Source organism: Ictidomys tridecemlineatus, chromosome 3 (genome assembly GCF_052094955.1).
Source record: "Ictidomys tridecemlineatus isolate mIctTri1 chromosome 3, mIctTri1.hap1, whole genome shotgun sequence".
Lineage (NCBI taxonomy): Eukaryota > Metazoa > Chordata > Mammalia > Rodentia > Sciuridae > Ictidomys > Ictidomys tridecemlineatus.
The window spans coordinates 20,137,842-20,165,104 of record NC_135479.1 but is presented as its reverse complement, the minus strand read 5'-3'; the positions used below and the strand labels follow the sequence as shown (position 1 = coordinate 20,165,104).

Genomic DNA, 27,263 nt, shown 5'->3' with positions numbered 1-27,263 from the left:
ACAAAGCTTTCAGATGTACCAAGCTCACTCCCACTTTTGGACTTGGACTTGGACTTGGCCTCACTTTCTCAGCCTAAGATGTTTTTCCCCTGGATCTTTGTATGGTCAGCTTCCTCACTTTGTTCTGTCCATTCAAATATGGGTTCCTCAGAAACCTCCCCTAACCACCCTGATGACAGAGTGTCACTTCTCTATCCCTGTACCTTGCTAGTTTTCTTCAGAGCATCCGTTGCTAAATAAATCCGCTTATTTATTTCCTTGCTTATTGTCTTCTTTCTCTAACTAGATTGTAGCCTTCACACAAAAAGTGCACAATAAGCAACTGGACACAAGGAAGGAAGGAAGGAAGAGTATGAACCTGAAGAGAGTGGAGGAACAGACACTAAACTTGTCCACAGAGGCTCTTCCCTGGATGAGAGATGTGTGATGACTTTCTTATGCTTTTATGTTTTCTGAAAATTCTACAATAAACATGAAACATTTTCTAGCTTGGAAAACCATAATCCCATCTCCCTTAAAATTTTTTTTTTTTTGTAGTTGTAGATGGACAGAATGCCTTTATTTCATTTATTTTTTATGTGGTGATGAGGATCCAACCCAGTGTATCACGCATGCTAAGCAAGTGCTCTGCCACTGAGCTACAGCCCTAGCCCCCAAACCATCTCCTTTTTGAAAAACAAAATTTTACCTTTCTAATTTTATTTGATCTAAACTTTATTAAAAGTAATTAATTCCCTCTGATTTGGTATTTGGGATGGCAGATGTATTTTTGTGTGACTAACAAATGCAGCAAGGGGCTTATGTCTGCCCTGGATAATACCAAAAAAGCAGTGACTGAGTGTTAACTGTGTGAATTTCATGCACATAAATGCCTGCGCACACATCCCAAACTAAACCAAACCGAAACAAAACCGAAGTCACAACAAAATCAAATCAGAATGCGAACATTGTTACCAGTGGCAGGCTCGCATGGAACTGGTGTGTAATATTTGGAGTACACTTCATCTTTTGGCCGATCAGGAAACACGTATATAAGGTAATTCAAGTCCCCTAGACGGTCGGCCAGAGACCGGATGGAGAAGTCTCTGGTGGTAAAAGGCATCAGATTCCAAAACATTCTTTCCTCTAGATCAATAAACAGAACAATCACATTCTATCCATGATTTCTGAACACAGAATTTTAAAATCCAAATATACCACAAATTCAAGCCCTTCATTAAAATTGATCAAATGGAAATCTCCATTTTAAAATAACCACGGGTTGTAGGTAAAGTAGTTTTTAAAAGCATGGATAGATAAGCAGGTAATGCACGCATCACTTCCCTAGAGACTGAATGATCTCAGGTCAGTTCAAGTTCAAGCAGCATTCCATCCCTCTCTAGAAGGAACAGTTCTTATCGACCCCAACTCCTGATTCTCTGTATGAAGGTATATAAGAGAGCTAGGAAGCATGCTCATAGGCAGAGAAAACATAAGAGCTATTAAAAGCTATTAAAATCATTAAAAGTCTCTCTCTCTCTCTTTCTCTCTCTCTCTCTCTCACACACACACAAACACACACACACACAGATCCAGCAAGGTACTTTTATATTATTGTAGGGGTCAGAGAAAAAAATTAACATTCTTGGGTGGAAATGGTCAATGGCAATACCCTCATGTTAATTAGGAAAAGGGAATGACTGAAATAGCACATTATTAGTACTTTGAGGACTCCAAATCATCAAAGTAATTCTTCATTGAAATAAGTTCCAGGCTGAGAAATAATAGGGCAAATATTTCAAAAGGGAAGCAGCTGAGATTTTATAGACTGCTGTATTGCATAGTTATACTTTTGTGTTTCCCAAAATTAATAATTATGTTTCCCATAATAAGATTTTTCATAGGCGCCATATTATGAGCAGCCATGTCATGGTTATATGACTATGTTTTCTGTAATTAGTACTGGCCCCAACAAATAATAAGTACTCAATAAACTGTTAAAGTAATTTTGCAACAAAAGCAGCTGACTTTGGATGAAAACCAAGATGTGTCTTAAAAAGGGTGGAGCACTCACGAGAATCAAACTTCCAAGCAATGGTGATGCCGCCAATTTCTGAGTCGCTGAATCTCAGTAGGAAGGTTCCATCAGGCTTGTTAATGAGTAGGTCATGGGCCTGTTGCTTGTTCACAAAACCCAAAATGGCCCTGGATCACAAAGGCCAAATGAACAGAAGCAGAGGGTGATGTGTTAATGCTAGGAGGAAAACTTTCATACTCTACTTTAGACTTAAAAAATAATGATTCTAGCGAGGTGTGGTGGTGTGTGCATATAGGCCCAGCTACTCAGGTCGTGGAAGCAGAAGCATCACTTGAGCTCATGAGTTTGAGTCCAGCGTGGGCAACACAGTGAGACCCCCATCTCAGAAAAAAGGAAAATTACCCATCATTCCAATGAGGCTTGAGATGTTTTTTTAACACTTCCATCACACCGTCAAACCATTGCCAAAAAGTATAATTCCGTCCTGGCAAATTCTCCTGGTTGGAGATACAACAATGAACACACACACACAGAGAGAGAGAGAGAGAGAGAGAAAGAGGAAGAGTTGGAATATTAACTGCATGTACTTTAACTGGAAAACAAATACCTGCACTGCCAGAAGCATGCAACTATTTCTGCCTACCTCAGTTTTACCAAATGGTCCTCAACCAAAAAGACAGAATGAAGAAGAAAAGACAATTAAGGGGAAAGGCCAATGTGCTACTATCAATACCTAGTGGTCCCTGAGTCTTCCACCTGGATCTGAGCTGACTATTTTTGCTGTGTGGCCTGTGACTAGCAACATCAGCATTGCTCAGGAGCTTCTGAGAAATGCATGTTTTCAGGACCCATCTCAGCTGAATCACAGCTGTGTTTTAATAATATGCCCTGTTGCTTCATAAATTTGATCTGGATTAGATCACAATCATAAGGCCACAGAGATGGTCACATCATACAATGTTTCCAATGGTCATCAGTCAAATGCAGTTACCTGATCCTATTAGAAGGCAGGAGCTTTACTGTAATGGAAAAGATAGACCATGAGACCTCCTGATTCCCCCATCAAACCTCTTCTGACTACCAGCAAATTGTTGGCCAACTTGTTAATACAAAACTACCCAGAAGACCAATAGCTCTCTGAATGAAAGGCATTTAAAACACTGGACGTGGAAGTATAGGAAAGGAACTCAAGTGTAATTGAAAATCAATCAAAGATATGACATCTGAGTACCAGACACTACAAACTAGAAAATGTTTCTTTCATCAGCATTCTGTTCTGTGGGTTAAGGGTCTCATGGGAGTCTGAACTGGCATTATACATCATGGAACATCAGAGAGTAAGTGAATGGGACAGAGTCATGGATTTATTATCTTAAAGCTTTCTTTCCCATGAGTTATGTTTATGTTTGCTTTCTTTATTTTCTTTATATAGGAAGAAAATGCACTAACTGAACACAAAGCCCAACTTACTTAAAATATGGAAAGATGTGATTCTCAACATGAGACCTGGATAACTCTGAAGTTGGCCATCTATTTAGAAGCTTCTATTATTTTTGGTACATTTTATTATAAATATGAAGAACAGAGGCCCAGGACAGGGAGACTCCTGAAGACATCTGGTTTGGAGGGATTGACCTAATATCAACTGGAGGCCTGAATTCCTCACCCTGTTGAACTGGGACCAGGACACAGACATGCTGTTGTAGTCCTCGAGGTGGGCGCTGCTGCTGTTGAACAATTTCTGTGCCAGGAACACGAGGTTCTCCTTGGTCAGGCCGCGGTTGCTCTGCACTTCGGCCTTGAATTTCATGTTGAGAGCTTCACACAGCTGTGGCCACAGCACTTTGTCAGGCACGGCAAATGGCACCCTGCCCTGAGAGGGAGAGAAGCCAGATTCTTATGAAGAAAACAGTTGCATGATTGATTCCCTCCAGCCACAAGAGAAAAACAACGATGGCTGGAAGGAGTTATAAGCACTGGTCTTTCCACATTCATGCTTCCTTGGGGTATATGGTTCTGTGAGATGCAGAAGGTTCTGTTTTACCTTCTTCATGCATAACTAGAAGCTAACATTATGCTATGTATGTTATGCATAATGAGCTGCTGCTGATCCTGTGGTTCAACCTGAGGTTCTAAATCCATGAATAAAAATAAAAATAAAACCAAGGTCTGGCTCTTATGTTATTAACTCATTGGGAATTTAGAAACTGAAAAGACTGGTAAAGAGAGAGAGAATGTGCACATACATGTATACTTATGCACGCATACACACATATGTGCATATCTGCCCTTGACATCTGCCAAGAACTCTATCACAATGTGAAATAACCTGGCATGGTAGAGTGAAAATTTCAGGTTGGCAACTTAATTGAGAATAGAACAGAATATGAACTTTTAAAAAAATTTCATCATCAAGTATTATTATCAGAATATGAACTTTTAATAAATTGCTTTTCATTCTATTCAACCATAGTACTTACAATTCTATAATTTTTTTTTCAGATGGACATTTCCTTCACATAATAAAAATTCAAAAAACAAAGAAATAAATATAGTGAAGTTGCTTTCCTATCCCCATCAGTAAGCCAATTGTTCCCAAATGCATCTAGTGTCTTGTATATATTGCCAAAGATATTGCATGTCAGCAATTATTCTTTTTTTCTTTAAACATAAATGGTAGCATAAAATCCACATATTCTGTATTTCCTCTTTTTTTCCACTTAATACTATATCTGGGAAATCTCATATCAGCACATAAAGAAATTCCTCATTTCTTTATGAGAGGAATGAGAAGAGAAGGGGAGGAGGAGAGGTTGGTCAAATGTTCTTCAAGCCACTTCAGTGGCATTCATACAGCATTCAGGTGCATAAGCCCTCAAAATTATATCTGATCTTGCAGACAAAACATCTCATTCTCTCTGAGAGATCTGGAATAAATTAGAGACTGTGAAATCAGGAAAGGACATTGAGTGTCATCCTCATTTACTGGAAAGAAGATGACATGAAGCAATGCCTCTGCTAAACTAACTTCTAGAAGGAGCCTGGGAGTCCCCTACCCCATTCAGGGTATCCCCCAAGAACTCAAAAATATTTACTGACCATGGGGGTTGTGACAGTATTTCTCTGTTATTCAATGTAAGCATCCCAATAGTGCCATTATGCTTCTGTTGCCGGAACTGAACGGAAACTCAAGCTCAGAGAGGCAAAGAGAACATCCCTAGATCACAGTCATGATCACAGTGAGGAGGGGGTAGAGCCTAACTCTGGCCTGACATCAAGCCATGCCCTTTCCATATTTTCTATTCTGCCTTTAACTAAGGAAAATAAAACTTTTCCTGTGATTTTTTAAAATTTGTTTTAGTTGTAGATGGACAGCATGCCTTTATTGTATTTATTTGTTTGCTTCTTTGTTTGTTCATTTACTTATTTTTTTATTTGTTTGTTTATTTTGGTGCTGGGGATTGAACCCAGGGCCTTGTGCATGCGAGGCAATCATTCCACCAACGGAGCTATATCCCCAGCCCTTCTATGCTTTTTGAGGGGATACCAAATGGAAAAAACTAGTGACACCATTGTGATCTTGAGACCCACAAGCCCAAAGGATCCACTCACAGGCTCTGCAAAAGCATTGTCCCAGAGGACGGTAGCTGTCGCATTGTTGTCCTGGCTGCCGTGCACAATCACCACCACCGGGAGTGACAGGGTCTAAAAGACACAGGAGAAGGGCTGAGCGCCCACAGCCTCAAGTTCTTTCCCTTTCTTCTTTTTTCCTTGTCATTGCAACACTATCATTCAAGTGTCAATAAGTGATTCCCTAAAATGCAGAATGGGAAAGGCTCCCAGAGTAAGGTGACTTTTCACAATACTGGCACAACTTTAGAAATTTTCAGATATTTTAAAGGCAATATTGCTTATATGTTTCTGAAGGACAGAGTAAGTTTCTTGAAGTTGTAAGGAAAATGATAAAAAGAAAGAGCATAAAGAGACATTTCTGGAAAAAGAAAAATGAAATGTTTAAGATGTACTATACACTCCTCAGGCTGAGTAACACTTCCTATCATTAATTTTTTTAATCTATTCCTCCAGCTATTTCAATTCATTACTGTTTATTCATGACTTAATAGAATCTAAGAGAGAACACCTGTAAGGATGAGGTCTCCCCATTTTCTGTTTATCAATGTTTAAAAAGAAGATATAAGGTGATCACCATTCTTTTTTTTAATTGTATTTGGACATAATACTTTTATTTATTTATTCTTTTTATTTAATGTGGGGTTGAGGATCAAACCCAGTGTTTCACACGTGCAAGGCAAGCGCTCTAACACTGAGCCACAACCCCAGCCCATGATCTCCATTCTTTTGTGATATAAAATGCACAGCACACGTGAGCATGCATACCCAGCTATGGAGGGGGCTTTACCTTAACTTGAAAAACCAGCTCATTTCCACCAACACTAAACTGTGATTCAAACAGGATTGTGAATTTTTCTTCTGTCACAGACTCTGCTCCACGGCGATCAGACCTCTTAATTCGTTTCAGGGACTGCAAAGGAGGAACATGAGATGACAAAGCCCTCAAACACAGAGGGAGAATGCATCTTTCCTCTTCTCCCCTCCTCACCATGTTTCTGAAGTGGGCGCTGAGGGTGCCCGTGGCCTGGTGATACTCCATGACACAGCAGTTGTTCAAGATCTCACCACTGTAATCACTGCAAATCAGAGAGACCAGCTCCAAATCTATCTGGGTCTCAGTACACATGGGGCAAAGAACATGTTTGGGGTAGGAGGAAATAATACAGAAGGCTGCTAAAAGCACATATCATTTAGGGGAAATGTTAGCTATATTAATAAAACATATAGGGGTTGGGGTTGTGTGATTGCCTACCATGTGTGAGGCACTGGGTTCAATCCTCAGCACCACATTAAAAAAAAAAAAGATATGGTGTCCATCTATAACTATAAAAATAAATAATTTAAAAATAAATAAAACACACAAGTAATTTTCATATCCCTACTAAATGAAACTATACTATCTTCAAAAAAGAACCCTTTTATATTCATTCTCTGATCCTCAGAACAGGCCAGAGGGTGAGAAAGGATCTGCAGAGATGGCAGAATTTCTATCTTCCCATTGCAGGGACCTGAAGAAAGAGCCAGGAAACTAGAAACTGAGGCACACTCACTTGCGGGTGTTCTCGTTCTTGAGCAGGGACTTGGCCTGCTGCTCGCTGATGATGGTCGCCTTCACCTGGGGGGGGTTCATGTGCACATTCAGCTTCCCGCCCACCAGCAGGCGCACGGTGGCCGCAAACTTGGTCTGCGTCTTCAGGACCTGAGGGGGCTGCTTCTCAATGATGAATGTGCTGCAGGGGACATGAGTGACCAGACACACGATGAGATGCAGGCGTGGGAGTGGGGGAAGAGTCTCTCTCTGAGGAAAGGGACCTCCCACAGGTCTAGCAGGCAAAGGACAACATGAGGCTTCTGTTCCCAGAAAGGAGGGGAGGCCAAGCAGAGGCACCTCCCTCAGTGTCCACACCAGAAACTGGGCCAGGGCCGCCCCAAGCAGCCAGAGCAACTGGAGACGCAGTGGGAGAGGATGCGAGGCACAGCCTGTGGTCTGGATGGCACCTGCGGCCTCCCACATGCCAACCCCAAGAGAACTGCTCTGCCCTGGGCACGGTGGAGAGGCAGCAGTCACCTGGTGACCAGGGCAGAGATGATATCTGTGATGGTGGCGTTGACTTCGGCCAGCATCTCCTCCACTGGGCCAGGGATGGGCAGCTGTTGGCAGAGGTGCTCGGCTCTGCGGATCTGCTGCCGGTTCTGCCAGATGATCTCGGCCAACTTCTCACACCTGCGAGGAGTCCCAGGGCCCACATGGGAATGATGGCTTCTTCCCCACCCTGGGCCAGAGCCTGGGGGCTCCCAGCCTAGGGAGACCCCCTCCCCAACCCAGCTGCACCTGCACAGCAAGGACCCACCCAGGATGGCACAGCAATTCCCCACCCCATGGTCCACGGGTACACAGGGCACTCCTGCCTTCCAGAAGTAGAGGATGCACGGGAGGCCACCCTGATTTGGGTCCAATCAGCCCAAGAGTCACTGCATACCAAAGTCCTGTCCCTATCCCCAACATGTGACTGACTGCATCCCTGGGGAAATGGAACAGGGAACAAAGTCCATATCTAAACCAGGACACTGGTGAGATGAGGGCTGTCACAAGACAGAAGGAGCCTGCTGCTCAGGCCAAGGCAGGAGGCAGAAGAGGCAGCTGGCAGCACACCCTGGGGCCCTGCCACCCTGCTGCCTCCCCACAGCCCTCACCAGGACTGTAGCACGTCCAGGCTGCCCTCGGGGGGCCCTCCATTCCCAGCCAGCTGCTGCCGCCGCTTCCACTGGATCAGCTCATCATCCAGGATGATGGTCTGTTGCTTCCGCAGCAGCTGCAGGGTCTTCTGGTGCTTCTCGGCCAGCTCCTGAGGGAAGGGGGACAGCAGCCCTTCTGGGCTCCCAGGGAACAGCCCTGCAGGGCCTCCCCTACAATCCCGGGGAGCCAGGCAGGCCCAGCAGGCCCTTCCCTCTCTGATCCCTGCCCTCACAGGACCCCAGAGAAGAGGGTCTGGCCCCCTGCTCTCCCTGGCTCTGTCCCTCCATCCAGTCACCAGAGAAGCAGGATCCTACTCACCACGCGGTACTGCTGCAGTGTCTGTGCCTCCCGCTGCAGCCAGGCCTCCAGGGACACCTGCTTCTGCTGGAGGGCCGTCTCCCGGCTCAGGCGCTCCTGGGGGTTCAGTTGGGCCAGCTGGGCAAACTGAGCTGGAGAAGGGGACACGACACCCACCACCATCACTCCTGGCATCCCCAGGAAGCCCACAGCATTCCCACTCACTTGTTCTGGAGCAAGACCTCCAGGGTCAGACACCCCACTGATGGCAAGTGGGCTTCCTACCTACAGTCGCCGGTGCCCAAAGATGAAGACGCTCCCTCAGAAGGCAGCCTCTGGGCTCTGGTCACTGGCCTCCTGACCCAGCTTCCCTTTTGGGCAGTGGGTGCTCAGGACCCTGCTCGCCCCCAAACCCCTCTGGGTGAACTCTGCAAATCACTTTCTTTCCTGTGTCTCCGCTCCCCACACGTAAAATGGGAGAATCCTGGCAAATGCTCAGGGCCTTGCCGTGGACTTTAAAGGAGTGACGATGCAGAAAATGCTCAAGGGGCAGCCGGGCAGGCCTGAGTTCTATGTAGATTGGTTCTTATTGGTGACTGGGGGGGTAGGACGAGAATAAAAGAGTGACAGAGACAAACAGTTACTGGGTCCCACCCTCACGTGCAGGGGACCTCGTCTGGGAGGCCCTGCTCCCTTATTTTGTCTCATCCCTGAACTTGGCAGTCCCTCCCCAGTGGTGAGCCTCACTAGGGGTTGCAAAGCATCTGCCATGTCTGTCCAGGGTAGGTCAATGCAAAGGGACGGGGAGAGAAGGGGGTGAGAGGAGGGAGGAAATCAACAGAAGATGGGGACAATATCCAGGGCCTTCAGGACACAATTCAGCAAGATTCCCTTAGAAAGGGAGGGTGGAGGGAGGCATCACCAGCTGCTGGGAATCCCACTGATGGCAAGAATTGGGAGGGAGGGAGGCCTTCCTACCTTTTTTCAAGATATCTCTAAACAAATCCTTAAGACATGGTGGAGGTAGAAAGAATAAAGCAAGATATACCTGAGGATCCATAACCTCAAAACATGCCCATAGTTAAAGCCACCTGTCCATGTCCCCGGTTTGCAAACCCCTCTGCCTCCTTAAGAAAATAGTCTCCCCAGTGCTGGGATTATTACTCCCTTCCTATCTCTCTTTCTTTTTTAATATTTGATTTTTAGTTTTAGGTGGACATCATATCTTTTTTTTTAATTTTTCACTTGGACACAATATCTTTATTTATTTATTTATTTTTATGTGGTGCTGAGGATCGAACCCAGGGCCTCGCACATGCTAGGTGAGCGCTCCACTAATGAGCCACAACCCCAGCCCCCATATAGCTCTTTTTGTTGAACAGTCTAGCATCTTTACTCAGCCTGAATCAAGATGTGTTTGTTGGTATGTCTTGGTCAACTTCCTGGCTAGCTTTGAAGGCCATGTCACACCAAACCAGTCCCCGCCCCAAGAAACATACAAGCTAGGACAGATAAAAGCAATGTTGAACAGCCAGGAAAAGCCCAGAACTAGAAGTTGGAAATATGGTACCTCTCATCGGAGGGTACTGAGTGGGAAGAGTAGTCCCAGGCCTGGAACATAGCAAAGGGACCCGATGGCTACCCCATGATCCTCTTGGCCCACAGGGCAGGGGACTGGTGATTTCAACACTACACCCAGCTTCTCCATGCAAATGTCCCACTTAGATCTCTCCTAGTCATTTGCAGTTTTTTTCTGGGAAGGAGCCAGGTAGACTTGAGGCAATGGCTATGTTTCTCAGGAGTTGGGCCTTCACTTGAACAAACAGATCAACAGTCTGTGGTTTTAGCCAGGCATGGTATCCAAGCAGCTCAGAAGTTGAGGAAGGAGGATCCCAAGTTCAAGGCCAGCCTCAGCAACTTAGTAAGGCGAGACCCCCATCTCAAAATAAAAATTTTGGGTTGGGGAAGTAGTTCAGTGGTTAAGGGCCCCTGGATTCAATTCTAAGTACCAAAAATAAATAAAAATAAATGTATGTGTTTTTTTGCTCTGTGTATATTTGTGTGTAGTTGTGTGGTGCTTGAGATTGTACCCAGGGCTTTGTGCATGCTAGGAAAGTGCTGTCCCATTGAGCAATCCCACTATCCATAATCTGTGATTGTAATGGTGAGGCTGACAAATGAGACAGAAGTGACACCATGTGATAGGCGTACACCCATCCAGAATCCAAACCTAACCCATTCACAGGCAAGTGGAACCCATATCCAGGATCATAAATGCTGCTGACAATGGACTTGGGTAGAAACCACAGCCTAAATCTCTGTTTCCACTGCAGGAATGGGCTATTCCTTTTCTTTGGGTGAATTCAGTTGGAGGAAGACATGTTAGAATTATCCTGTCAACACTGACATTTCAGTCATTGTGCTGTCAGGGTATAGAGATAAAAGACACAAACCCCTCTCAGGGATTTATAGTCTGGGAAGACAGAGTCAAAAAATAGTGTCAATAAAGTTCTGAGACGGAGCCTGCACACACACTCTTACAGGAAGGCACACTGTGTGAGTGTGTGTGTGTGGGGATGGGCACTGGCTGCCAAGCCATCACTCCTCTGAGATTCTGAGCAGAGTATACAAGCAGGGAGACTATAAAAGTTCAAACTGCCGACTTCCTACAGGGTCAAGAGGGGGCGCCAGTGGGGCTCCACAGCCTCAAGACTGACAATGAAGTTTCTGGATGCCTCAAGCAGCAAGCAGTATATGGTGCTAGGGAGATTTGTCCACAAGGATGCACTGAGGCACAGAGTATATGCAGTCACAGGAAGCCCTCTCTGAATAATTACACAGAATATTAAACACTGGTCACCAGAAACACAGTCCCTTGGCCCTTATAGAATCCTTGCTTAGAGAGACTTTTTTTTTTTTTTTTTTTTTTTTAAGGTGATTTTTTTTCCTTCGTTTTTCTTTTGGTGAAGCTAGGGATTGAACCCCAGGCCTTGCACATGGTAGGTAAGTGCTCTTCCCCTGAGCATATGGTTTTACATTTTCTGTTTACTACTTTAATAAATGTGCATTTATAAAATGTTTATTAATATAAAATATTACAGCTGGTGCTGTTTACCTACGACTATGAGCTCCTTCCCAAAAAGGAAATGTCTTCCCCAGCTACCTTGGCACTCCCCCAGGCTGCCTGAAGCCTGACTCCACACTCTCCAAGGATAGGTGACATATCTTCTCCCCTTCCTAAGTCTCATCCTTCTAATGCCAAGGGAAGATAGATGCTCAGAATGAAAAATGGGTTTTCTTACAACCCAACTTGAGCAGCCTTCTAGTCCTTACTCCCACCTGCACACCTCCAAGACACAAACAGCTCCCTCGGCCCCTGCAGCCCTAGCCTCACCTTGGAGCCTCAGACTCTCCTGGTACTGGATGATGAAGTATTCTTGGGTCTGCTGCAGCTTCTTCAGCTCATTCTCTGTGTCCTGGGTGACCAGTCGTAGTTCCTCAAAGGTCTGGTTGATCTGAAGGTGCTTCTGGGACATGGCATCCGCAAGACTTCCAGCTGGAGAGCTGCCCTGAGGAGAGATCAGAGAGACAGTGCAGGGCCGTGGGGTGGGAGGAAACCTTTGGCCTTAATCCCTAGGAAAAGCCAACCAATGCCAGATCCTACTTTGGGCTAAGACTCCCAAAAGCTAAATTTTGGATCAGAAGGAATCACAAACATCATCTGTGAGCACTGGGGTAAAATGGGAAAATGGAGAAACAAGTGACCTGACAGAATATGGCACTACCATAGTGGAAACTAGTACTTCAGATCTGGCTTCCACCAGAGTACCAAAACAGGGCCCAATAATTCCTGTGGAGAGACTAGAACTCAATGTGTTCTAGGCATCACCTGGGTTTTCCTTTTAATGATGATGACCCACATTTTTACATTTATTCACTGACCTAATACGGCTGTACTAATGTTAGGCACGCAGTGGGGAGTATGGCTTTGTGAACGCACATTGTCTGTGTGCTCACTCAAGACTTTCTTGTGATGGAATAATTTGCTTCCACTATGGAAGAAGCTGAACCTTTCACAGGCATCCTGAAGACTACCACATAAAAATATGGGGGAGGCATAAACAAGGCCTCTGTGGATCCAGCTATTTAAGTGACCTGGTTTGACCCATTCCTCCAACACCTGGCTTAGAAGGGATTGAGAAGTCTCTCCCAGGTAATCCTACCTGAATATGAGTGTATCTTTGCTAAAAAACAATTCAGCTGGGGTTATATTATTTTGTACTTGTTCACATTGCTTTGTGGTTGCAACCTCATTAAGGTTATAAATCTATTAAGATCAGATCTCTAAAAGGACACCAATAGGTGCACACTGAGTGACCCTGACAAAGCTGGGTCCAGAGAGAGGTAGATAATAAAGAAATCCCCACTCCTCTCCTCATACCCATAGGACACTCACATTGTTGGCTTCTCGGACCAGCCTCTGTTCATTGTACAGAATGTGCCGGATACAGCGGACCAGCTCCATGGGGCAGCGGTCATATGTGTTCTGAAAGAAGGCAACATCAGAAGTGACTTTGTTCCATTCCATGCTCTGGGACCTAACCATGGCCTGCCTTGGGACAGGCAGCTCTTACAACGCAGAACACTCCTGGAGATGTCATGGCCCAATCATGGGTAATACTGCGAACCTCCCCCCCATGTCAATGAGAATAAGGAAGTACATTACAAAAAGCCCAATTACAGTAAAAAGGGAAGGTTATTTTATTTCTTGAATTTTAGTTTATCTAAGTACTACAGCAATATTTTGAAACCCAGATAAGTAAAGTCCATACCAGATGAGAAATAGGATAATAAAAGTTTTTGACTGGGTAATCATAATTATTATCACAAGTAAGGGGAAGATGGACACCATATGTCTCTGGATGTGATACCCTGACCATACCACTCATTTATAATTCTGACCAGGGATGTGAAATGTGAATCTAATCATGAGGTAACATCAGACAAACCCCAAAATGAGGAACATTTTGTCTTTAAAATGTAAGAGTTATTCCTGGGGTTGTGGCTCAGTGGTAGAGCGCTTGCCTAGCATATGTGAGGCACTCAGTTCAATTCTCAACACCACAAATAAATAAAGGTCTGGAGCTGAAGTTGTGGTTCAGTGGTAGCACGCTTGCCTAGCATGTGTGATGCACTCAGTTCGATTCTCAGCACCATATACAAATAAATAAAATAAAGGTTCATCAAAAACTAAAAAATATTTTTAAATAAATAAATAAATAAATAAATAAATAAAGGCCCACTGACAAATAAAAAATATTAAAAAAAAAAAAAAGTAAGGGGTAGTAGATCAGGTACGGGGATATGTGCTTGTACTTGAGAGGCTGTGGTCAGAGGATCCCTGGAGCCCAGAAGAAGTTCCAAGACAACATAGTGAGACCTTATCTCAAAACAAAACAACAACAAAAAAGGTAAGGGGTAGGTCAATTATTTTAAAATGTCAATGTCACAGACAAAGCAAGGTTACAAAATGGGAGATTAAAGGGATATGACAACTAGATATGATATGTGATCTTGGACTGGATCCTGAACTGGAGGGGGGGAAATGCCCTAAAGGACACTGTTGAGTCAGCTGATAAAATGGACATATAGACAGAAGATTAACTAAAAGTAATGTATCAACGTTAAATTTACTAAGGTTGATAACTGTATTATAACCAAGTAAAAGAAGGTTCATTGGGGCTGGGGTTGTGGCTCAGTGGTAGAGTGCTTGCCTAGCATGCATACAGCACTGGGTTCGATCCTCAGCACCACATAAATGTAAAATAAAGATATTGTGTCCACCTAAAACTAAAAAATAAATATTTTTTTAAAAGAAGGTTCATAATCTTATAAAATGCACATTGAAATACTTAGGGGTAAAGGGACATGATGTATGCAACTTACTCTCAAGTGACTAAATAAAGTGTGTGTGGAAACAAAGGGAGGAGGAGAGAGAGGAGAGTATGATGAGGCAGATTAACAGATAAATCTGGGTGTAATGTAGGACTTCTTTGTATCATTCTTGCAAATTGCTATAAATTCAAAATTATTTTCAAGTAAAAAATTCTTAAAAAAAAAAAAAAAAGAGCCACAACCCCAAAGTCAAATGATCAGAATCTTAAGCATGGAACACATGACTCAACAATGCTGGCTGACAAAGAGAACAAGACTCTATAGGAAGTACTACATGAAGGAAGAAGCCATCCCAGGGACAAGAATTAATTGTGACCCAACATTCACACCCACCTGGAGCTGCGTGGCATAGTGCCCCAGCTTGATCTTCAGCAAAAACCCATCTTCCCCCACCTGGTGTTCCGCCTTCTTCTGCAGCTCCTGCACCAGGCCCTCCAGGAGCTGGGTGGCCTTAATATTCTCCTGTGGATTATCAAGATCTATTGAGTCCCTAGGGGAAAAAAATTACATAATATGTATACATACATGCACAAGAGCCTGTAAAATGCAGCCTCTACACATCAAGTCTTTCTTCGACTAAAATGATTTCTTTCCTTTATTTCTGGGCTTGGAACCAGAACACACTAGGCAAGTGCTCTACCATTGAGGCACTCAGCCCTAAAGTGATTTCTCCTTAACACTTGTGGCAAATGTTAAGAAACAGCTTAACACAAATTGACTAAATGCCTACATTACTCTATTCACAATCTTCTAAATACCCTAGTGGACTGTACAGTATTTTCATTTCTTCTTCTCCTTTTTTTTTTAAACTATGTACTGCCCCTCTCCTTTTTGCTACTGACTGGCTCTGGTGCTAATGCTATCTACTCCTATAAACAAAAGGAAAAGGAACATGCTTCGCATTCTCTAAAGGAAATAAGGGCTCTGATAATTTCCTATTTATAGTCTTCTCAAGGGTGTGAAGGGGCACAAGGTCAAGACTGTCCTACATGTCCTTCCCAGCCTTAACCAGTTCCATGACCATGTTGCAAATTCCACAGGTAGTATTTCTTAGAGACATTTCTAGAGACTCTAAGGAGTCCTAGAAATGAAGCAGAAGATGCCTGGCATTTACACAGGAGAGACATTTGTATCACTAGTTGCAGATCTGGGACTTTAGGCCATGCCAACTTTTCCAACAAACAAGAGAAACCAGTTTACAGACTTTATATTAATTCAGAGCCATTTAACTGGTGACAGGTGTTGGACGGTCTCTCTCCCTCCCTTCTTTCTTTCCTTTTTCCTTTATTTCTAAAACTTAAGCAACAATTGCTACTGGGTAGTACCAAATTTCTTAGCCTGCTGAAGAAACTGAACAGCTGTCAGACTGAAATAACATCCAATTACTGCTGACCAGTCTGGAGCCAAACAAGAGATCTAGTGGTAGCTAAATGGCTCTGTCATCTCCTAATCTCTGATGTTACAACTAATTTCAAACAGAGACACAAACATGTGTATCAAAACATTGAGACTTTCAGTATAAAAAAAAAAAACACTGAGACTATCTCATCAAAGATCATACCCAAATATGCACTGGAGAAGTCAGTAAAGAAAGCCAAATTTTAAATATATATGCTCTATGAATTAAGTATAATATATATTAAATAAAAATCTGCAAGGATTGAGGCAATGATGCTTCTTGTTTGGGAACCCATGCTTGAGTGGATCCCATCTGAGCAAAACTCTTGGAATTCTGACACTGGTTCTTAATGTTCCTGCTAATAAAGAGATTTGCATGGATGGCTTCAACATGAAGAACTGAAGATTTTTCATTAAAATCTTTACATCTTCTTTTTTTTAAAATCAGGGATTGAGCCCAGTGACACTTCACCACTGAGCAATATCTCTAGTCCTTTTTAATATTTTAATGAGGCAGGGTTTCGTTAAGTTGCTTAGGGCCTCACTAAGATGTTAAGGCTGGCTTTGAACTCTTAATCTTCCTGCCTCAACTTCCGAGTTGCTGGAATTACAGGCGTGTACCATGGCACCGGGCTAAATCTTTATCTTCTTAAGAAAACCAAACTACATATAATTCAGATATTCCTTAATCAACACAAATCTTTTAGAACTTATCAGTAAGCAAATTACATGAGGAAATCTACTAAAGGAAAGCTTATTTGCTTTTTGAGACAAGATCTCATTATGTTGCCCAGGTGGTCTTGAACTCCTGGGCTCAAGTGATCCTCTTTGGAGCAGCTAGGACCATGGCTTGTTATCACTGAGCCAGGCTAAATGAAAAAAAAAAAAATTTTTTTTTTTTTTTTTAACAGGGCTGGGAGTTGTACCCAGGGCCTTGCACATGATGGATAAGTGTTCAACCACTAAGCTACACCCCCTAAATGAAATTTTAAATCAGCAGAAACTTTCTACTAATGTTTTCTAAACCCTCCAAATCATTAAAACAGAAAAGAAAATGAAAAGGGAATGGAAAAGCACTAAACAAGGTGCACCTGACATTCTCATATTTAGCAGGTTTTTTTTTCCCCCTCACTTAATTACATGAAGCTGAGATTTTTTTTAAATTGCCTAGAAAATTGTCTGCCTTTGGTGCTCTCTGGCTTCTGAACAGAAATCTGCTACTAACAATAATTTGCAATTGCAAATTATTCCATGGCAATAGCACTGATTGGAAATACAGCCATCTTCCAACAGTAGCATCAAGGCTGGCTTCTACTGAGGTCTGTCAAAGAGGACCCCTGGCTGCAACGGAGAGGCCGAAACCATTTAGAGAATACATCAGATCCCCTGACAGAACCCCTGCTTCAGAGCAGAGCGGAGCTCAACCTGCTGCCAGTGTGTAATAACACTGTCACTTAAAGAAACTAAAGAGCTGATGGTGCAGCTCAGTGGTGGAGCACTTGCTGAGCACGCAGGAGGTGCTGGGTTGGCCCCAGCATTACAGAAGACAAACAAAAGAGCTGCTTTGTCAGTCGACTATACTGCACCAATTCTAAAGGAATTTTAGAACGATGCAAGTATATAACCAATAATTTGGGAAATAAAGATAAAAATGCTTGTAAAATCCACTGAAATGTAATTTCTGTTAATATTTTGGTATATATCCTTTTAGATTTATGCGTTTATGTGTAAAATACATACGAATGAAAAACACCAATGTATTTACCGTTAAATTACTTATCTGCCCCATCAAACACTAAATTCTGTGGGGCAAGGACTTTCATTTCTTCCAACAAATGCTGCTATCTACAACAATGCTGGCACCCTCAGGCACTCAAAACATATTAGTTGATTGCTATTTATTAGCAGCAATATGCTAATATTTTTAGTAGTACTAACTATTAAAGGGAACAATGAATCCTGTTTTTAAATCCCAAGAGTTATTCCATCTCCCTAAATCAGATGGGATTAAATATCTTTTCATGGATCAAATAAAAAAAAATTTTTAAGCACATAACTTTTTAAAAAATTTTTTTGGTACTGGGGATTGAACTCAGGGGTACTTAATCTCTGAGCCACATCTCCAACCCTATTTTGTATTTTATTTAGAGACAGTCTCACTGAGTTGCTTAGTGCCTCACCACTGCTGAGGCTGGCTTTGAACTCACAAATTCTCCTGTCTCAGCCTCCCAAGCCACTGGGATTATAGGTGTGTCCCACCATACCCAGCCTTAAGCACATAACATTTAAAGTCTCCACCATGAGATTTTTCTAATCAAACTTTTTTCTCTTCTTTCTTTCTTTCTTTCTTTCTTTCTTTTTTTCTTTTTCTTTTTTTTTTTTTATTTTTTGGTGGTGCTGGGGATTGAATCCAGATCCTTGCATGAACATTCCTCCACCGAGCTACTCCCTCAGCCCAAACTCCAATATTCTGTGCTTCACAAAATATGATGTAAAAAGCATTGTTCACCTACCAAGCTTGGCTTTCAATCCACTGGGATAAATAATGCCGCACCTCAATGGGGAAATGCTGGCCATATAAGGCTTGCATCTGATGAAGGGCATCTCCTTGGAGCTGCTGAGCTTGTATCCACACAGCCATGGTTCACGACCTGTTAAACAAACAATCTGTGGTTTAGATGATTTTTTAAATCTACCAGAGTAAATATTCATATAGTTAAAATGCTAACACACTATTAGCCCTTTAGGTGGATTAAAGTGTTTTTTTTTTTTTAATTTTGCTTACTGGGAATTGAACCCGGGGATACTCAACCACTGAGCTAGTTCCTGGCCTTTTCATTTTGAGACAGGGTCTCACTAAGTTTCTCAGGCTAGTCTTGAACTTGAGATCCTCCTGCCTCAGCCTCACCAGTAGCTGGTATTACAAGCATGTGTCACTGAGCCTGGTTTTAAAAATCAGTATTCTTTAAGTGAATTTTAGCTTTAAAATGTTTTCAAAATGTAGACATTCAATGTGGTCTTGGGAAGGTAACCAATCAGATCTGTGAATTCCTGCCTATAGATATACTGAGGTCCTATAAGTAAAATCACAAAGCAGCATTAGGGAAAGAAATGCCTATAACTTTGATATCATTATTTTTGTTCAAAATTGTCAGCAATGGTTAGCAGCATTTCAACAGTCATAAAAAAATGAGCAGAAAGACTTTTTAAGAACCATTTTAGATTTGTTACTTTGGCTTTAAGAACTGAAATAAACATGCTGCCATGTTGGAAGAGCCCAGTAAAAGAGAGCACACCCATAATCCCAGCAACTCAGGAGGCTGAGGCAGGAGGATCTCAAGTTTGAGACCAACCTCAGCAACACAGTGAGACCCTAAGCAATTTAGCAACACCCTGTCTCAAAAAAACAAAAACAATACAAAACAAAACCAAAGGTTGGGGATATGGCTCAGTGGTTAAGCAGCCTGGGTTCAATTCTCAGTACAATTAAAAAAAAAAAAAGTGTTCTCTGCTTCCTGATGTGATGTCCAGAGCTGCTTACTTCTGCCACACTCTTCAGCTATGATATTCTGCCTCACCATAAGCCCAAAGGAATGGAGATGGCCATCATGGATTGAGACCTTGGAAACTACTGCAGCTCCTTAGGACAGAGGTTCCAATATCATCTAGTTCACTACTGCACTGAATAGCACCCCCCACAACACATTGTCTCAAGAATACTTACATTCTGACCTTATTAAGGTCTTATAATAAGAAAATTTTAGCCCAGTTTTAAATAAGTACTTATACAAATGGTGTCACTGCACCATTTAGTCAAGAAACTTGAATCAAGTCACATTAGTGTTCATTAAGGGAAAAAAAAAGTGAAAATATCTAAAGCACAGATGGAACCCTATGTATTATGACTAATTACAGCAACACAAAGACAAAGGATTATTTGATAAAATACCCCAAGGTTCACCTTCTGAGTTATTCCTACAGAACTTATGATGCAATATTCTGTTAAATTACATCTGGTAAAAATCTTCCACAAAAAAGAATACATTTCAACTAAGAGAAATGAGACTGAACCACCATATTCCAACAGTGAGTAGTTTTTTTAAACATGCTTTTTTTTAAAATATAAAGAATACTCACTGTAGCATTCTTTAAAAAAATTTGTTGTGTTGGACCTTTATTTTATTTATTTATATGCAGTGCTGAGAATTGAACCAGTGCCTCACATATGCTAGGCAAGTGCTCTATCACTGAACCACAATCCCATACCCTTAAACATGATCTTGATTTCAGAAAAAAAAAAAAAAGGCTCTCTAAAATTACCAGGATGCCTCCTAAGACTCACCTGAGATTTTTTTTTATTATTATTTTAATTTTTTCTGGTACTGGGGGATTGAACCCTGGGGTGCTTAACCACTGAACCACATCCCCTGTCCTTTTTATGTTTTAAGACAGGGTCCTGTTAAGTTGCTTAGGACCTTGCTCAATTGCTGAGGCTAGCTTTGAACTTGTGATCCTCTTGCCTCAGCCTCCTGAGTGAGATTATAGGCAGGCACCACTATGCCCTGTTCTCACCTGAGAATCTTTTATGCATTCAGAAGAGACTCTCTGGGATTAATCAGATTGGAGCAGCAATGTTTTTACTTTATATAATGAAGGCCACTAAAACTGAATCTTGCTCTAACACTATTTTCCATAATGTAGAATCTGGGGTAAGACAGGGCTATCCTGAACCCCATCCAAGTGACCTGGCTACTGATTTGCACATTCTCCTGAGAACCTGTTACAGTTATGGTCCAGTGAATTGGACCTGGATTTTGTTGACTCCCAGAAATTGCACATGTATGTCAGGAAACGAAAAACCCTCCTGTTAGTTGTAGCTGTCTGATCGCGTAACACTGAGCTATTTATGGGACAAGTCAGTTAGCCAACAATGAGGTGTGGGACGGGAGCCAGTTACCTATTTTAGACTTGTGCAATGCTATAGAACACTTGAACGGTGTACAATTTTATTTAGGACTTTAAGGCTGGGATCACTGTAACATCACCAAAGACATCAAAGTTCAATGGCGTGAGCGCACCAGAAGAAAGACAAGGATAAAAGTGCTCTCTCCAAAAGTAATTCCTCTTTATAATCAAACATTTGGAAGATACTTAATTGTACAATATACCTTTTAATCAAATGAATCATAGCCCAAGAATCTGAAGAATCAGATAACAAATCATGATTTTTGGAGGAAGGATAAAGCATGGAGGGATGAGAGTACTTATAAAAGTGGGGTGAAGGAGTGAAGAGTGAAGTCTTTCTTAGTGGTACAGAATAAAGCAGTGCAGGACCTTGCCCTAGCTCCCTTCATGAACATGAGAATGACATCCACACAAAAAATTCCCGCACCCATATTCATTAGCAAACTGACCCAGAGACAAAAGAAGGAAAATGGTGGAAAAACCTTGATCTCCTCACAGATCCCCTTCCAGGCCACCCAAATAAAATAGTACCATGGCCACCTTCTGTGCTCTTACTCTGTTTTTCTTGTCATTTCCTCATTTCTTGACACGCATCATATTTTGCTTACCGATTCCCCCAAGGTTGAAATCACTGTGAACACAATGATTCTGTTTTGTTCACTGCTCTTTCTCTGGGGCCCAGAACAGCGCCTGATATATAAGCATAAACTTTTTGTCATGTTGTTGTTGCACAAATAAATGTATGCACATGATTGGGATAACCCTATCAGCTTTTTTCAAATTATTATGAAACAGGATATCAGGATGAAATACCAAGGCATGGAAATGAGACAGATTTCAATTTAACTGATCAATTATAATTTTATAATCTGAATGAGTCTATGTTGACAACGGTCTACTTGTTCCTTACTAACACTGGCCATCATTTGTAATTTTCCCTGTAGTTTTTGTTTATGTTCTCCCATTGAACTCTTAAGAGTAGTAAGTGAAGGGAGCCCATCTCATTCAGTGTGGTGTTCCCAGGACCCAGTGCAATGGGTCCATAAGTCCATAAGTGGTCCATAAGTCTTTGTTGTGTGAATAAATATATGAATAAATATTCATATGTGCTGCTGGCCAAGGATAGAACAGGAGCCTATTATTGTTTTAAGAAAGAAATACTATGGTGATAAGCTGGGTTTGTGGCTCAGTGGTAGAATGCTCGCTTAGCATGCATGAGCCACTGGGTTTGATCCTCAGCCTCACATAAAAATAAAATAAAGATATTGTGTCCACCTAAAGTTAAAAAATAAATATTAAAAAAAAAGAAATACATAGGGGTGGGAGGGAAAGAGAGGGAGAAGGGGAATAGCAAGGATGGTGGAAGGGGATGGTCATCATTATACAAAATATATGTATGAAGATGTGAATTTGATGTCAACATACTTATATATAAACATTATGATAAATTGTGCTATAAAGGTATATTAAGAACTGTAATGCAAAAAAAAGAGCTCATGTATAATGGCATAATTTGGCATGAACATACTTTATATATAGGGTTATGAAAAATTGTGCTGTGAAAGGATAATTATGAATGTAATGCATTCCACTATTGTCATGTATGTAAGACATTTAAAAAAAAGAAATACTATGGTGATATGCCTCATGTACAGATACTAATGTAAACACAACACTTTAAGTTTTGTATTAGTTGGGCTGGGGCTGTAGCTCAGTAGTAGAGCGCTTGCTGAACATGTGTGAGGCACTGGGTTTGATCCTTAGCAACACATAAAAATAAACAAATAAAATAAAGACATTCTGTCCATTTACAACTAAAATTTTTTTAATGTTTTGAATTAGTTCTTAGTATTGATTGAAGTGTAGACTACTGAGCTCTTAGAATGTCAGAATATTTTTTACAATTCTAATTATGAACATGTCACAATAGTTATTTTCTAAAGTAGTATGACATTTGAAGGGTAATAACTGGTAAATGTAAAGCAGCAGTTGCCTTATTTTGATAAATACAATATAATTTCACTACATAAAAGTGCTTTGTCAGAGCTGGAAAGTAGATTCTGCTTATTACTGGTCAAAGTGTAAAATAAATAGCTAGCAGAGAGGGTTGGTTTTCAATGTTCCCAACACAAAGAAGTGATGTATTTGAGGTGATATACCAATTATCCTAATCTGATCATTAGTTTGTATGCATGTATTGAAATAGCACACTGTATGCCATATGTTGTACAATTTTATGTCAATTTAAAAAATTTAAACATTATAATGTAGGGGCTAGGGTATAAGCTCAGTTGGTAGAGTGCTTGTCTTGAAAGCACAAGGCCCTGGATTCAATTCCCAGCACCTCCCCGCCTCCAAAAAATATATATATAATGTAAAATAAAAGCATATTAAATAGTACAGAATTGTATGTACTTTACTTTTAAACTAAGATCTATACACATATGGAATATGAGATAAACACCATGTAGCCACTTTATTTTTTTAACACATTTTTCAATGATTTTTAAAAAATAAATGATAGTGGAATGCATTACAATTCTTATTACATATATAGAGCATAATTTTTCATATCTCTCTATATAAAGTATGTTTGTACCAATTCATGTCTTCATACATGTACTTTGGATAATAATGTCCATCACATTCCACATCCTTGCTAATCCCCTGCCCCCTCCCTTTCCCTCCCACCACTCTTTCCTATCTAAAGTTTGTCTATTCCTCCCATGCTCCCTCTCTTTAACCCACTATAAGTCAATCACCTTATATTAGAGAAAACATTTGGCATTTGTTTTTTTTTGGGGGGGGGATTGGCTAACTTTACTTAGCAGTATCTTCTCCAACACCTTCATTTACCTGCAAATGCCATGATTTTATTCTCTTTTATTGCTGAGTAATATTCTATTGTATATATATGCCACATTTAAAAAAATCCATTCATCTACTGAAGGCATCCAGGTTGGTTCCACAGTTTAGCTATTGTGGATTGTGCTGCTATAAACACGGATGTGGCTGTGTTCCTGCAGTATGCTGTTTTTAAGTCCTTTGGGTATAGACCGAGGAGAGGGATAGCTGGGTGTATAACCACTTTAACTCAGCTTAGACAAGATAACTTCCCCCAATTTATATGAACAAAACCTAGAATTTAAGCAGTGTTTTTCTTTGTACATGTCAGGACATTTCACCCGCTTTGTTAGGCTACTTCCATTCCACCTAAGCTGATTCCCTGTCCCTCTCTCCAGTATCTATCCAGTCATCAAAAGCTACTGAACCTACAGAGTGACTGCACCTCTATCCCCAGTAAACACCCCCCCCACGCTTCTGCTTTTTTACACGCACTCCATCTTTAATGTGTGATGTTCTCACAAGGGAAGTGGTCTGTATCTTTGGTAAGTCATCACAGGGCTTCTCTAAAGACTGGGAAATGGATTTGCTGTCATATTTTTAGGCCAAAGATGAAAAATAATTGAGCTCTGTGTAGTTGTACTTTCAGTGTTCATAAGCATTCCGAAGCCTCCTCAAACAGCCTTGGGTGCAGAATATTGTACTTTCTGAAGCACAAGGCATTCACATCCACCTCCGAAATCTTAATATATCCAAGGGCAAGGATGGCCAAATACGTGGGCCCTGAGGCATTTGCTAATACAAGTCTCAAGATCTGTAAACTTACAATGGTACAGGCTTACTGAAAAACCATGCAAATAGATGTCTACTACCATCAATTAATGATATAAGTGGGAGAGATTTAGTGATAACTTTATCTCAATAATAAATACCTTTTTATCAGAAGCTTTCTCTTTTAAGAAATATAAAATTTTGCAAAGAGAAATATCATTTTTTCTGAAGAATTCCAGAACACTTGGAGCCCAAGTCTTGTTGTAACTCAAGTGTGGGGTAGAGAAGTACAGAGCATCTGATTCCAGAAGGCTCACAAAGCACATTTGCCAATGGAGTGAATGAATTCTAGCTTGGGGTAAGAGCAGGGGCTTAAAATGTATGTAGAGAGATTTAGTTTCTGGGTTCATGTGGATAATTTAAAGCATTTTATAATTTCTGTTTTCCATCTCACATCATCACCACCCATCTCACCCCATCCCATTCCAGGGCCAAAATTTCTAAAAAGGGGTTAAAGTTCTGGAGATAATGCTGAACTCTCCTAAATATAGCTCTGCAAAAGATCTGAAATCTTTGACCTCTCTGTGCCTCAGTTTTCTTATTTATTAAATGGGAATAATAATACTTAGGTTCCTTGGGAGGTTGTGGTAGGAATGAATTACTATGTGTAAATATTTATTCCAGCAGAGACTAAGGTGTCAGGGCACCGTGCCTTTCCCTACTCCTTCCAAGGACACATCTAAGTCCTGCTAGTTAATAATGTAAAAGGCAACTAATAAAATTTGCAGCTTCATTTATTATACTGCTTTATAAATTATTAACAATATTCTGATTTACCTAATAAATACATTTCAGAAATAATAAAGTTGAGAAACGAATTAAAATAACTTTTACTAGTATAGTTATTATTGTCTACCAGATTTAAGAGCTAACATTGACAGAGCACTCACATTATGCTTTTATGAATCTATTCATTTAATCCTCACAAAAACCCTATGAGGTAGGCATTGTTATTATCCCCACTTTATGGATGAGGAAAGAGGTTCAGAGGGATTAAATATAATTGTGGATGGTGTAGCAACTTTGGAACACCATCTGGCAGATCACTAAAGGTTGAACGTAGAGTTACTATACCATCCAGGAGTTCTACTCCCAGGGATATGTCTAAGAGAACTGAGACATGTCCACACAAAAATCTGTACACAAATATTCACACAAGCAGTACTCATGACAGCCCCAAAGTGCAAACAACCCAAATGTCTGCTGATGAATAAAGAGCTGGTTGTGGTGGCATACAATGGTAATTTCAGCTACTCAGGAAACTGAGACAGGAGGACTGCAAATTCAAGGCCAGCCTGAGCAACTTGATGAGACCCTGTCTCAAAATAAAAAGGCCTGAAGGTACAGCTCAGCGGTACAGCACTTGCCTAGCATGAGCAAGGCCTTGGGTTCTACCCCAAGTTTCACAAACAAAAACAATATCAAAAATGCAAAGGAACGAAATCCTAATGCATGCTGCAATATGGATGAACCTTGAAAACGTGCAAAGGGAAAGACAGACACATAAGGTGACATTGTGATTCCATTTCATGGAATGATCAAAAGAGGCAAATGCACAGAGAGGGGAGATGGTGAAAGTGTTTTGAATTAGCAAGTGGTGATAGTGTTTTAACGCTTACTCCGAAGAACCACTGAATTGTACACACTTTTCTAAAAGGGTGAATTTTATGATATATAATTCTAGCTTGATAAAATATTATTTTAAAAGACAGAAGAGGTGAAATAGCTGCCTCTGATCCCACAGTACTAAGGCATTCCCAGAGCTGGATCCACCCCAGAGCCTGTATTCCCAGGGCTGTGCCACACTGAGTCCTAAGGACCTGTGCGGGGTTGTCATGTTATTCACTGCACTTTTCCCTATGTGTGTTACATTTCGTAATTTACAGAGAAAAATAACAAGAAATGAGAATAATATTAAGAGTCTCTGATTTTGGCAAAGACTAGGGCTAGCTGGCAGATGAAGCAGAAGACATAAATATTGCTTCTGAGCTGAAAAGTACAAGGCAAGGAGCCAGCATTCAAAACTGTTGAACATGTCAGTACCTATTAATGACTAAAGGGCTTTGGACAAATATAAAGGGCCATTTCCCTGGTCATGTTTACTGCTCAATACCAACATTATTAAGTGGTGGTGCTTACCTAGTAGCAGGGACACTGAGGGACAGAAAAATATTAATAGCAGTAAAAAAGGATTAAGACTTTGTTCATATTAAAATTGGCTTGACATCAAGAAAGAAGGTTATAGCAAAATTACTACACCTAGAGATAAGTCAATAGCTGGACACGGTGGTGCATGCCTATAATCCCAGCAATTTGGGAGACTGAGACAGGAGGATTGCAAATTCAAAGTCAGCCTCAGCAACTTAGTGAGATCCTGCCTCAAAATAAAAAGGGCAGGGGATGTGGCTCAGTGGTTAAGTGCCCCTGGGCTCAATCCCTGGTACCCACCCTCCTCAAAAGAGTAGGTTAATACCAGAGCCATCTGCTTAAAAAAAAAAAAGTGGACATTATAAGCAATTTGGGAAGACAGTTCTCTTTTGAAAAAAAAATATTATTAAACAGATAGGAAAGAAACAGAGCTGGGTG

The 27,263-nt window shown here is 41.2% G+C and overlaps 1 protein-coding gene across 7 annotated transcripts in view; it reads right to left on the bottom strand.

Moving 5' to 3' along the window:
* Positions 1-27,263, bottom strand: part of LOC101954516 (signal transducer and activator of transcription 5B) — a 63,877-nt gene that overhangs the window by 7,549 nt on the left and 29,065 nt on the right. For 3 of the 7 annotated variants that reach the window (XM_078042010.1, XM_078042011.1, XM_078042009.1), the window contains 15 exons: positions 18,551-18,688; positions 14,973-15,129; positions 13,141-13,230; positions 12,079-12,253; positions 8,706-8,836; positions 8,345-8,496; positions 7,719-7,874; positions 7,201-7,380; positions 6,639-6,726; positions 6,438-6,560; positions 5,630-5,722; positions 3,684-3,890; positions 2,420-2,514; positions 2,054-2,184; positions 955-1,125 (listed from right to left, as the gene is read on the bottom strand). In XM_078042010.1, the coding sequence (XP_077898136.1) occupies positions 955-1,125; positions 2,054-2,184; positions 2,420-2,514; positions 3,684-3,890; positions 5,630-5,722; positions 6,438-6,560; positions 6,639-6,726; positions 7,201-7,380; positions 7,719-7,874; positions 8,345-8,496; positions 8,706-8,836; positions 12,079-12,253; positions 13,141-13,230; positions 14,973-15,129; positions 18,551-18,678 (2,077 nt within the window). In that variant the 5' untranslated portion in view covers positions 18,679-18,688. Of the gene's footprint in view, positions 1-946; positions 1,126-1,156; positions 1,419-2,053; positions 2,185-2,419; positions 2,515-3,683; positions 3,891-5,629; positions 5,723-6,437; positions 6,561-6,638; positions 6,727-7,200; positions 7,381-7,718; positions 7,875-8,344; positions 8,497-8,705; positions 8,837-12,078; positions 12,254-13,140; positions 13,231-14,972; positions 15,130-18,550; positions 18,690-27,263 lie in introns of those variants that run through there. The other 4 variants (XM_078042013.1, XM_078042014.1, XM_078042015.1 and 1 more) reach the window with 4 other exon arrangements.